Source organism: Saccostrea echinata, unplaced genomic scaffold (assembly GCF_033153115.1).
Source record: "Saccostrea echinata isolate AGI-Se365-2 ecotype Australia unplaced genomic scaffold, CSIRO_AGI_Sech_v1 ptg000016l, whole genome shotgun sequence".
NCBI lineage: Eukaryota > Metazoa > Mollusca > Bivalvia > Ostreida > Ostreidae > Saccostrea > Saccostrea echinata.
Genome location: NW_026889765.1, coordinates 3,422,010 through 3,434,818, shown reverse-complemented (window position 1 = coordinate 3,434,818; position 12,809 = coordinate 3,422,010). Strand labels below are relative to the sequence as shown.

The following is a 12,809-nucleotide window of genomic DNA, read 5'->3' as shown; positions in this document are numbered from 1 at the left end:
TTGTAATATGCATGCATATCATGCCTTCAAACGGTCTCTTAACTGTTTACAAATAACATAGTTGAATACAAAAGGGGATATCACACACTATGTTCTGCTCTTCGTAAATACAGAGGGTTGCCTAGGGAATAGAACCCGAAAGATTTTTCAGTTTAAAAAAGTAGCGTAAAGACCAAGCACGTAGTATCGGAAGGGGGGGGGGGCAGACCCCCCCCCTTCTCACTTTTCCCCGATCATTATATATGTTTTACTGTTAATTTAGTACCAAAATGTTCATTGAAAGGGAGGTTGCCCCCATACCCACACCTTTTGTTGTACTATTATACTAAGGTCAAATCCATCATAATTATTGATCGAGAAATTGTATTTTGAAAAAGTTGGAATTATAACACTAACCCCCCTCCCGGATTTTTCAGATAAAAGTGTCAATTATTTTTCTCGGTGCCCCTTTCAAAAACGATGCTACATGCTTAAAGACTAGAATATTTTTTTTTTCTGTTTCTTTGTCTGGGAAACTACATGTTCTGATAAAAATCAACAAAAAATCCTTCATAAATCTCTTGGATATACACTTTTACACTTTAAACATATTTTATTGAAAAAATCAATAAGGTTTATGCAACAGGCAAAGCCTATGCAACCCTCTCCTTGGGATACATTTGTGTTTGGTTCTAGAATCAAAGGAGTAATGTGTATAAATTCATTGGGGGGGGGGTTAACGCACGATTATATGTTAATTTCTAATATTCAATCAAATATTTTTATTTCATGTTTTATCATACTGTTAAATTCTGTGTAAATACCATTAGATAAAAAAAGTCGGATATTTGTGGTTAACTGCTTGTTGCGTTTCTTTTGCTTGTCCGTATATTTATATTTCAAAATGTACATTGTACATGTATGAATTGAAGTATTAACTATTTTGCTTTTGTTATAATCAATCATGAGCAAATCAAAACAAGCAAATAAAATTCATAATAATTTTTATTGATATTATCGAAAATTAAATATTATGTTAAAAATTATAATCGACACTGTTAACATAATTTCTTTTCTTAAACAATTATAAATACTAGTCTAAGCTTTGTGCAAATCGCAGAATCGAATATGGTTTTCATTGAACTTCATTTACATCGCTTCTCTAAGGAAATAACAAACCAAATTCAAATTAAAGTATTCACGTACATGTACTACTCATGTGCATTGCTGTAATATATAAATGTAATTAATTCATTTGGCTGTCTTAAAAGTCATACTTGATTTGCTTTGTAACACATAATAGTACATTTCAGACAAAGAAAACAAGAACATGTACAAACAGGTATGGTTTATGTAATTTACATCAACTGTATTGAAAAGCATGAAAATAATATTCAAGAACTGATTATAATATAAACCATCATTGTAAATGAAGTATTCAAACTGTAACTTATGTATGTAAATTGCATTTAAAAGAAAGAGGAAGTACAATTTGTATTATTACCATACTCAACATCACCTCCAATAACGATAGCTTTCTGTTAAAAAAAACAAAGGTTAGATATAATAATGAGTTTTAAACAGTTCACTAGAGCACGTAACCAAAAGTTGTTTTTTTGTTTTCATTTAGAAATTTAAGTTTATATTGCAAGTCACGGAAAATTTCAAAAAAATATGCTCTTCCAGCCTTTATGATGAATTGATTTAGAATTATACTCACGTCTATCAATTGAATGGTGGTATTCTTCAGCTTTGCATGAATTATTGGTATACAAAAGCCTCTTTCCCCTAATTCTGAAATGATTTCATTAATGCAATACTTAAAAATATATAAAGGGAGACAGTATAGTTGGAAACGTTAGATGAGTTGAAAGGGGGCTGGACACAGTTGCATTGTTTACATCTTAAATTTCTAAGCTTATTCAAACAATAAAACCAATTAAATGAATTGAACTTAAATAAATATTCTTAGTAATGTTGTAATCTGCTTTGAATAGAAGCATCGCACTTGAGCAAGTTGACCATTCATATACTAGATAATGGCATAGACAGAAACTTGTTTTATATAGCTTTTTGGAATTAAAATACACGTCCGGTAGTTCAAACCTGGCCACAAAACCTTTATACCTCTAACCGTCATGGTAGCTCAGTCGGTAGAGCGCTCACTCCGTGATTGGAAGGTCGTGTTCGAATCACGGCTGCGTCTGACCTAAGTTGATAAAAAATAGGTAGCAACTACTCCTTCATCAAGTGCTTGGCACTTTGAAATGAAAGTTGCGGGTCATTCGGATGAGACCTTATAAACCGAGGCCCCGTACGTGTCGCGGTAAAAGAACCCTCACTGTTCAATGGCCCTGAGAGCCGGTTAAGGTCTAAATTTGAAGCCTTTCACCGGTATATGGTGACGTCTCTTTATACGTGAAAATTCTCGAACGGGATGTAAACAACATACATGTACAATCAATCAATCTTTATATACCTCTATAATAAATACATTTAATATTTACTAAAGAGAAAAACATTTTCCAACCAAAGAAAATTGGTTATGTGGCTGGATAACAATCCCTGGCTACACAAACAAATATCTAGTTGAGATGTATCCTCTTCCATTTGTAGGTCACCCGAGTCACTCAGGTGACCTATTGATATCCCTTCTGTGTCAACGTGTGTCATTTGTTGTACCTTTACTCGGCACTTAGGTCCATTGAGCTGTGGGGGATCTTTTTCGTGCCAACACCTACTGCGACACGGGGCCTCGGTTTATACGGTCTCATCCAAAGGACCGGTCTCCACGTCCTACAGTGGATTCGAACCCGCGACGTAAAGATCAATTAACTCCTTACTCCGCGACTCTAGAGCAGACGCTCTAACCACTGCACTAGCCATGCAGGCGACGTTTGTTGTTCGTAAACGTGAACATTTTCAGCTTCTTCTCAAGAACCACTGAACCAATTTCAACCAATTCTGACATATAGCATTAATAGGTAAAGGGGTTCAATACCGTCAATTTCCTGGTCTCTGATCCCTAGGGCCTGAGGGATGGAACTAAAACCATAAAATAAGTGCTATCTTTAAAAAACTTCTTGACTCCTGGACATCAAGCAGTCAAACTGTTAACATGATTGTAATAATCATTTAGCCCTCTATCAAAATTATGAAATTCATGGCCCCAGGGACAGGGGCTCTGGAATTTTGGCGGGTCTGTAATGATCATATAGTGAAATTGATAAGTTCTTTAAAAATATTCTATTACCCTGAATATTTAGCAGATAATCGAAGTGCATGGTCAAGATAAACAAGGGTGCCTCCTCTAAAATGGTCCCCAGGGTCAAGATTCTGTAATGATCATATAGTGAAATTGATAAGTTCTTTAAAAATATTCTATTACCCTGAATATTTAGCAGATAATCGAAGTGCATGGTCCAGATAAGCAAGGGTGCTTCCTCTAAAATGGTCCTCAGGGTCAAGATTTCTGGTGCTGGGACGGGGCTCTATTGATTGTATAGTGAAAATGCGTTATTTGTTTGAAAATCGTCTTCTCTGCTCAAGTATATCAAGCAGCCAAACTAAGTGCATAGTTATGATAAGCAAGGTTGTCTCTCTTAAAATTGTGAATTTCATAGTTAATGGTTGAAGGACTCTGCTAAGATTCTATTGACTATATAGTGAAAATGCATTAATTCCTTGAAAATCTTTATCTCTGCTCATGGATATTTATCAGATAAACTTAGTGCATAGTTATGAAGAGCAAAGGTCTTCATCCAAAATTGTAGAATTTCTTCTGACCTCAGAGTCAGGGGTTCTGGTATTGGAGTGGGGCTGTTGATTATCAAGAAGAAATACATTATTTCTTTGAAAATCTTCTTTGCTCCTGGGTATTAAACAAACAAAGTGCATAGGCCATAATTATGATAAGAAATGATGCTTCTTTCAAAATTGTGAATTCCATAGTTCTTGGTGTTAGGGGGGCGGGCTCTTATTGATTATATAGTGAAAATCCATTACTTCTTTTTAGGTCACCTAAGTCAACCAGGTGACCTATTACTACATTGTATCTGTTTTTGTCTTGTGTTGTTTGTAAACTTTTGACATTTTCAGCTTCTTCTCTTCAACCACTGAATACAACTTTGGGGTAAAACATCAATGGGTCGGGATACAAAAATTGTGACTTTGATTGCCTCTGCAACCCCATGGCCCGAGGGGTGGGGCTATAAAACCATCAAAATTAGTGTTAAAAATCTTCTTCTTTACTCCTTGTCATCAAGCAGTCAAACTGTTGACTTAATTTTATAAGCATAGAGCCTTGTACCAAAGTTACGAAATTCAACTCAGGGCCAGGGGTTCTGGAGTAAGGCTGGGCTCTAATGATCATGTTGTAAAAATGCGTAAATTTTTCTCGGACCCTGGGTATTTAGCTGACAAACTAATTGCATGTTTATGATAAGCAAGAGTGACTCTTCCAAAATTGTGAAATTTGTTGCTCTAGGGTGAATATGTTTATCTCTGAACTGGGTTTTATCCTGTATATACATGCATGGCAATACATGTTAATTTTATCTGTTAATACATGTAACTTTTATTTGATATTAGGACATTTAAATTCCTACATATTAAAATATGAAGGGTTTTCATGCCAAAAAATAAATAAGGGCCAAACTGTGCTTATATTTGTCTCTTTGGGTCTGAACATGGCATAAATTCGTTTTATTCCATTACATGTACATTTAGGTTTCAGACCACAAAGATTTTTTTGTTTATATTTAACAAGATAAAGTAACGCGTAAGCGCGGGGAATTGAATTTCTACCACTGCTGACGGAATAATTCCAATAATAGTAATATTTCATAGTTTATACTGACAATTAATTACAGGCATATAGCAGGAAGAAATACTTTTTTCAAAATCCCGCAATTGGTTTAGGAGCAGTAGATATACCTCCCCAGCCTACCCTCTTTCTTCGTTTTTTTTTTAAATCTCAATTTCGCGAATTAGTTGACGTATTCTCTTTACATGTTAGCAAATTTATTTTGATACCTGACGTATTATCTTGATATACATATTGTATTTCGAGGGTGCTCTGTTTCCATTCCCATCAAGGATAAAAGAAGTGAATGTGCACATTTTACGCGAGTTTGTCAGCACATTTTTCTTCTCTTTAGGGGTGTGTGTTCAAAATTAGCTTTTCACACTTTAAATTATGTATAGTCCCAACATCTAATACAAAAGACTGTATGCCGAAAACTTGATTAAAGCATAAATTTTTAAAAGCATATTCCATCCATAAATCCGTATTCATCATGTTCATTAATTGGCATTTTCTCTTTTGCAAGTTTATTATTACTAAATATACAATTCGTACTTCGGGTTCGTTGCTACGTGCTCTCAGTGGCGAATATACACATTTTATGGTTTTACTGGTAAATTTGTTAGCACAACTTACAAACAGTCTTTCGATATATAAATATATTCACAACTTATAGTGTTACCAATTGCTTTACCATTAATTCCATGCCCATCCACATCAAAAACATTTTCATATCCATGTAGTGTTATGAACGCCTCGTTTTTGTCCCAAGATTTCGCTGAAAGTGGGGGATCTTAATTTGGGTCTTTCTGTCCGTCCGTCTGTATTTCTGTAACAATTTCATTTCCGCACGATATCTCTAGAAGCCTTTGAGCTTTTGATTGAGGTCAAAGGTCAAGGTCATAAATTCTATCTGTTTTAACACTTTCGTGTCCGCGCGATATCTCGAGAAGTCTTTCAGCTTTTGCAATGAAATTTTACACAACTCTCTGTGGCATAAGGAAGATCTCTTTTGATTTTGAGGTCCAAAGGTCAAGGTTGTAAATTCATACATTCTGTTTGTGTGTAACACTTTCGTTTCCGGGCGATATCTCAAGAGCTTCTGAGTTTTTGCAATGAAATTTTATACCATAACTCCCTATGCCCCCCCCCTTTTCTCAAAGTGTCCCGCCCTTTTTTTTTTTTTTTTAAATTTTGGTCATTTTTTTTTAAATTCAATTGGAAATTTGTTGGCATTGATCACGCTCAAAGTTTTAGAGTTACTCTCCGTTTGTAATAAAAGTCGCGTGGCACTTTTTTTTAGCACTGGAGCAAGTGGAGAGTTATTACATAGAATACAGGTCGTCGGCGGACTTTATATTCTAATTACATCTATTAAAACTGTTTAGTAAAGGCTAAATTAGACACCATGTATTAGGTAAAATTTTGAAGATATCGAACGTGAATATATACATGTATATGTGACCTGCTGTTTGCGTTTGACTGCATTAATGTCAAGCCCTCGAAAGTCTAGGGGAATGATTCTCGTTTTGGATACAAGAGGTCTAGGTTTCAATTCCCGTACGATCCCATATTTTTTTTGAAATGTTTTATTTCGATATACTAAATGATAGTATTCAACATATGGAATGAAGAAGTTATGACATCTTGCGAGTATAAACTTCTTATAAAATCATTAATACAGTGTGGTAAATATTTTATATTAAAAGAATCTTCTGTACACATTTTTAAAGAATAATCAATCACATGTTTCCATGTTGGCATTTTTTATTTCCTTCAGTAAGACTAGTTTAGATGTATGTAATTGTTCACTTCACAAATTATGTAATGATTAATGTTGAAGTTAATAACCATACATTTATTTCATAATTCAGGTTATTTATTCATTTTTTTCCCGTTCGTATTCCTACTAATTTTAAAGGTGCTTAGACACAGATTTGAAGTTAATATTTTCTCAAATTTTCTGTATGATATCACGACTTATATATTGCAATAGCATTTCACACGAAAATATAATTAAAAACTTATTTTATCTGGAAATTATTGGAACTACGAATTCGTGGACGCGTTTGATTAACACATCCTTGCACTTTCACAAATTTTATCTTTGTCCTTAACATTTAAGAAAAGAAGCGATTTTGTTGTGTATTAATGAAAAACATTACATCTATAATCCAGAAAATTCAGAGTAGAAATGTGCGAAAGCAAACACCCTCACTAATATCGTCAGCCCGTGCTCAGTGTTGTGTACAGAGTTTAACAAATTGAATACACCCGTGAAACGTAAACTGTTTTTGTAAACAGGGCACGAGCTCTGTTACTGTTAATGTTTACGATTCACCAGGTGTGTTCAATTGTTAAACTCTGCACACACCACTGAGCACGGACTGACAATACTGTGAGTGGATTTTGCTTTCGAACATTTCTACTCTGAATTTTCTGGATTATAGTTTTAATATTTTTCATTAATACACAACAAAATTGCCACTTTTCTTAAGTATTAAGAATAAAATTAAAATTTGTGAAAGTGCAAGGATGTGTCAATCAAACGCGTTCAGAAATTTGAAGTTTCAATAACTACGAGATGAAATAAGATTTTTATTATATTTTAGTATGAAATGCTATAGCGACATCTAAGTCATGAAATTATTCAGAAAATTTGAGAAAATATTAACTTCAAATCTGTGTCCAAGCACCTTTAATTAAGACATTATTGCATGTTTGGTTTCCTAATAGTGACAAGACGCAAGAAACTCACGTGCTTTTTAGGTTTGTGTTCAAGAACTAATTCAAATTATTAGTGTTTCTTGTAGAGTTACAATATCACAATAATTGCTATATAGGTTTCGTAGACGATAAATAGAAATCATGGGGACAAACGGCAAATTCCCTCAATGAATAAATACAAGTTGAAATTTGCTTTACCAATTTTTACCAATTTCACAAATTTTACTGTACATTTGACACAAAACTAAAGACAGTGACTTGCACTACAATTTCACATGCAATGCTTCTTATAGCATATTCGTCTAACAGTGCTAATAAAGTTTTTCCCCTTAACTTTTGCATCTAAAAGAAGACTGGTTTTCGTTCATAAAGTTCTGATTAAAGTTTTCTCATCTTAGTTGTTAACAATTCGATAATAAAGCGCATATGTATGAGATTGATTGATTGTATGTTATTTCACGCCCCATTCGAGAATTATTCATTCATATAGGGACGTTACCTTATACAGAAGAAGGGCTTAAAATTTAGACCTACACTCGGCACTCAGGGCCTTGAGTTTTTTTTATCGTACCAACTCCTGCCGTGACAAGGACCTCCGATTTTCAGGTCTCGTCCAAAAGATCCGTGACTTTCATTTCTAATGGTAGGCGCTTGGCGGGGTACATGTAACAGTCAATACCTATGTTTGACGCACATATAGGACAATAAAACCTTAAGTTCTTAACATTCTAATGAAATTAAGTCATAAAAGCCTGCAGATATTAAACTTTTTCCAAAAAGGGTCTTTCATCAACAATAATAACGGTAACTAGGGCAGAATGATGTTCTCGCAGATTTTTTGAAAAAAAAATTTAAATTTTTTTTTTTTTTTTTTTTTTTTACAGATTATGCATATTTCAGGCATGAGAGCAATAATTAAACAAAGTATATACTTTTTTTATGTATATTAAGACTTAGTAAAGAAAAAGGACAGTTATCTATCAATTAAGCTACAATTAATTTCAATATATATATTTCCTACGAACATTGAACCCCACAGATTGAAATGAATCTAAATTTTCTAATTTGAATATATTGAATGTCTGAAAAGAAAAACGGCAATTTGACAACTGGTCTTGAATGGGTTAAATTACGTTGATTATATATAGAATAAAACATATTTTAATAGACTCGGTTTTTATACTAAAATGAACAAGAAACGTTTTCTATAAAGTAAATTCCCTTGTGTTACCATTTGCATAGAAGATAAAGATTTTAACTAGATTAAAAGTCATGGAACTTTTTTTTTCAGACACAGGAAGTTTGTACCTAAGTTGACTGACTAAATCTTGGAGGGTTCCAATCATTTTCTTACCATTTAGTTTAGGTTCCGCTGTCACCACAACTGCTCCTAGCAGGATAAAGTTTATTGTCTGTTGCTTAAATAAATAAAATTATAGTAAAGCAAAATATTACAAGGTACAGAAACTTAGTATAAAATTAACGATATATATATTTCGAAATTGATACTGAATAACAACTTACATCAAAGCCTGTAATTTCAGGACCAACGTCAATATTCTCTATATATGGACTATAGATTTAAATAAATGTGTCTATAAGTACAAGTGCTTTTCACATTCATAAACTTAATTGAATACTAGTAATTTTCTGGAAATAAAACCATGATAATTTCTGGTCTGATTTATGGGGACTAAATACTTAAGACTCGTCTGGACTTTAATTCAAACATTTTAGCTTCTTACATTTTGCAGTCACATTTTACCAAAGGCAAAGGTATTTTTTTTACATGGAAAGAAAACTGGAAATCAATGAAACAAAGTGTGATGTCTTGCATAAGTTTCAGTAAATTCTGATTTTTAAGCTTTAAAGAGATAGAGCAGAACATCTACACTTGAAATTTATGATAATGAATGTTTTCAAAACTTACTCAAAAGCGACAACTTTTCCTCGTATTCTGGTTTCATTCATGATGTATACTTGGATTCGTAAAGTCACACTCTGTTAATAAAATAAAATAATTTAGCGTTACTGACGATATCTTAAGGATAAATAATATACATGTATATATTAGCTTTATAGTTAGCTTTAAAATTTGCAAATGTCTAAGAGCAAGTTATCGGCTACGCTTTTTGCTCCCGTTTCACTAAAAATAAATATGTTGTGAATTTTACCACATCCAATTTTGCAATTTGAGTGAAATTTCCAAGCCCTGGTCGGGGGTCCCTGATATTAACGAACATAACTATCTTTCCTGACAAAACGGCTAAATCCTTTTCAAATGTTATGTTTGGTGTTTTCAGACTATAAAGGTCTAGGTCCATGAAAGAATCTGGATATTTCTTTGCTAGCTGAAGAGCATTAAAATACAGTATTTTAATTCTTGAGAATTGAAAATTGGAATTCTACCAAATTTTACTTATATTTAATTAAAACGTACATGTGCAATTCAACTTACCGACGGGACTAACCTTCCAACACAAACTCCAGTTTTGCAAGTAGTGTTTAGTCCGTGTCCGGCGTGTAACTGAGTGTGAAAAGTACTTTGCAGCATTAAAACTATTGGTCATTTTAGTGTTGTATTCAATTTCAAGAGAATTCTTTTTGTTACCAAAAATTCTACTACAGATTTCGAAGATAAAATATATATTACAATCTTCGGTTTTTAGGCTTCCAAATAACAATATATATCTTAATAATTGTTTCCTGATCTAGTTGACCGTAAAAGATTATTTTGAAATCCAGACAACTTTTAATTTAAAGTAAAAGCTTACGTTTTCCGCAGTGATCATATAGTGAAGCATTCCGTGTCTTTGAAATCCTTCTAAGAAAGACTCCATACCATATTTGGAGATCCACAAGTAAATCATTTTAGAAGTGTTTTTATCCCTGTCAAAATGGACGAAACCAGTAGGATATTTCTCCAAAGTAGAATGCCAAAATACATCTCCCTGAAATTCAAAAATGGTGGTTTACATGCATGCGTTTTGCTCAAACTTGTCTCGACATAGCAGCAACTGAGGGAAATCCCTTTCTCAAAGGAAACGTTTTCAAAAAGAGAAATTCATCACTAATTCATTGCCAAAAATGAAAAAAAAACAGACTTTAAATGGAAATAAAAGAATATTTTCTGCCCACAAACAACAACAAAAATATTAGGAAAGTAACATATAATTAGCAATGTTACTCCAGCTCATTAATGAACGGTATGTGTTGAATTTGATAAGTATTCCATTTCAAACTATAATGGAACCAATACCATGACGTCACACTATAATGATGAAGTCTCACTGCAGACTAGTGCAGCCTTTTACTGACTTTCTGTATAAACCAACCGCTTACTAAGTAAGCTACGTACATATAGTTCTTAAAATATTAGTTTTTTTATATTAACGATTATTAGCAAAATTAATAATATTAGTTTTTTTTTTTAATCTTTAAAATTAAAATCCCACTCACTTTGTGATAGGTATCTATGAAAGTTTCGTTGTAGGTCGGGTCCTTTGGCATACTTAAGTTTACATTAAATAGAGTACCAGGTTGGATATTTGGAAATACTAGAATTACAACAAAATCAAAAACTGAGACTAAGAAATTTTCAAATTTTTACTACATTGGAGCTATATTTAAATATTCACATGATGATGAGTTTAGATTAACATCAAAGTAAACAGAACTTACGGTCCACCTTTTTCAATTTCTTTCCTATTGCTTCAATAACTTTATCAAGACTGTGACATACATCAAGCTTAATAAAACAAAACATTGGAAAACATATTATTACATGTATGTTATTTTTAAATTGTCCAGTGAATGCTAAAACCGCAGAGTGCAGTGTTTTTACCAGCATATATATATATATATATATATATATATATATATATATATATATATATATATATATATATTTATATATATATTAATTAGGGGTGGCAATCGAATGTAGAATTGCCAATTGGTTAACCACAAGACGTTTCGACCGATTAATCGGTTAATCGTATCAAAAATTCTCGACGTATTTCATTATTGTAAGTTCTACTTAAATAGACAGACTATAAAGATGTTACTTGTAGTAATATTATGTTTATTAGAACATTATATACGAGTATATTTTTCATTTCAATTTTAAAGCAAAAGAAAAGGAAAAAGAAAAAAATTAAGAAACCCATGAAACATGACTGAAGAATCAGATATATATACATGTATTAAAAAAATTCAGAAGAGATGTCTCACAATTCCAATCTGCGTTTTTACATAATCAAAATTAAGTCTGAATTATCGCTTACTTTACAATGTTTGTTTAATAACATAATTTGATATGTAACTGCAAAAGATAAAAGGGGTAAGGTACATATTATAATCAGTTCACGGTACTCAACGATCATTTAATTGAAATTAATTATTAAAGAAACACGGGACTGGCTGGGTGGTGTTTAAACTGTATTAACATCTCGAAAGCTAATTACCCCCACGAAATTAATAAGGAGAGTCTTAATTATCTCCAGACCAGCCTAAGAAATAGATAGGTGAAAATTCTAACATTTCCTATATTTTTTTTTTTTGATTGAATTTTCAGGATACTGTGTTCAAATGTATAAATTTTTTTCGAATAATCGGTTACAGATTTTCTAACCGATTACCAACGTTCCGACCGAGTAATCAGTTAACCGATTACAAACTGACACCCCTAATATATATATATATATATATATATATATATATATATATATATATATATATATATATATATATATAATAAATGTATGCGTAGCATCAAATCCTCACCAGATTTAAGGTTTTATTAAGTCTATTTGTAATGAAGTTGAGTTTGAAGTCTTCTGTGTCTTTTTCACATAATTTTTCGCTCAGAATGTCACAGTCTTTGTAGTTGATTGTCATATTTGACAAGAGTATTGAACAGCTATCACCACTTGTATTACACATCTGTAAACTTAAGTCACCATTTTTGTCTCTTCCTATAATAAATTGATATTACAAGCATGTTAGCATTTCCGATAAGCAGAGGAAATAATTCTTTATGTCTGATTTGCTCTACTTCTCTATTTCAAATAAAATTTCCCTTCAAAGATGAAAAAAAAAACAATTTGGCTGAGCAGTTCTTTAAAGATCATTGTCGAAATAACATACATTGCATATCTCCTACATCTTCACCATTCAAAAAGATATATTCCAAAGGATATCACTTTGACTCGACATTTCCGTTAAGAAGAGAGGAAATTTTGAATCGGTGCACATGCATTATGTAAAAATTTAATCCCAGCTTCCAGGGCCAATAATT

The 12,809-nt window shown here is 32.5% G+C and overlaps 1 protein-coding gene across 1 annotated transcript; it reads right to left on the bottom strand.

The window, feature by feature from the left end:
• Nucleotides 1–1,331: 1,331 nt before the first annotated feature.
• On the bottom strand, nucleotides 1,332–12,409 carry LOC133188742 (uncharacterized). The gene is made up of 11 exons (XM_061324232.1): nucleotides 12,296–12,409; nucleotides 11,192–11,258; nucleotides 10,970–11,067; nucleotides 10,285–10,461; nucleotides 9,969–10,037; nucleotides 9,685–9,861; nucleotides 9,441–9,511; nucleotides 9,035–9,083; nucleotides 8,865–8,928; nucleotides 1,700–1,773; nucleotides 1,332–1,517 (listed from the first exon to the last, which is right to left on the bottom strand). Exons 1-11 carry the CDS (start codon nucleotides 12,407–12,409, stop codon nucleotides 1,449–1,451), a joined length of 1,029 nt encoding a protein of 342 aa, XP_061180216.1. The 3' UTR covers nucleotides 1,332–1,448.
• Nucleotides 12,410–12,809: the final 400 nt, after the last annotated feature.

What these genes read in the sequence shown, in the direction of transcription:
- LOC133188742 (XM_061324232.1), bottom strand. Translation starts at nt 12,409, where the DNA reads ATGACAATCAACTACAAAGACTGTGACATTCTGAGCGAAAAATTATGT. An exon ending in TTGGAAGGTTAGTCCCGTCG is followed by an intron (nt 9,862 to 9,968) that starts GTAAGTTGAATT and finishes AATGCTCTTCAG; the next exon opens with CTAGCAAAGAAATATCCAGA. An exon ending in CCACCATTCAATTGATAGAC is followed by an intron (nt 1,518 to 1,699) that starts GTGAGTATAATT and finishes TTTTTTTAACAG; the next exon opens with AAAGCTATCGTTATTGGAGG.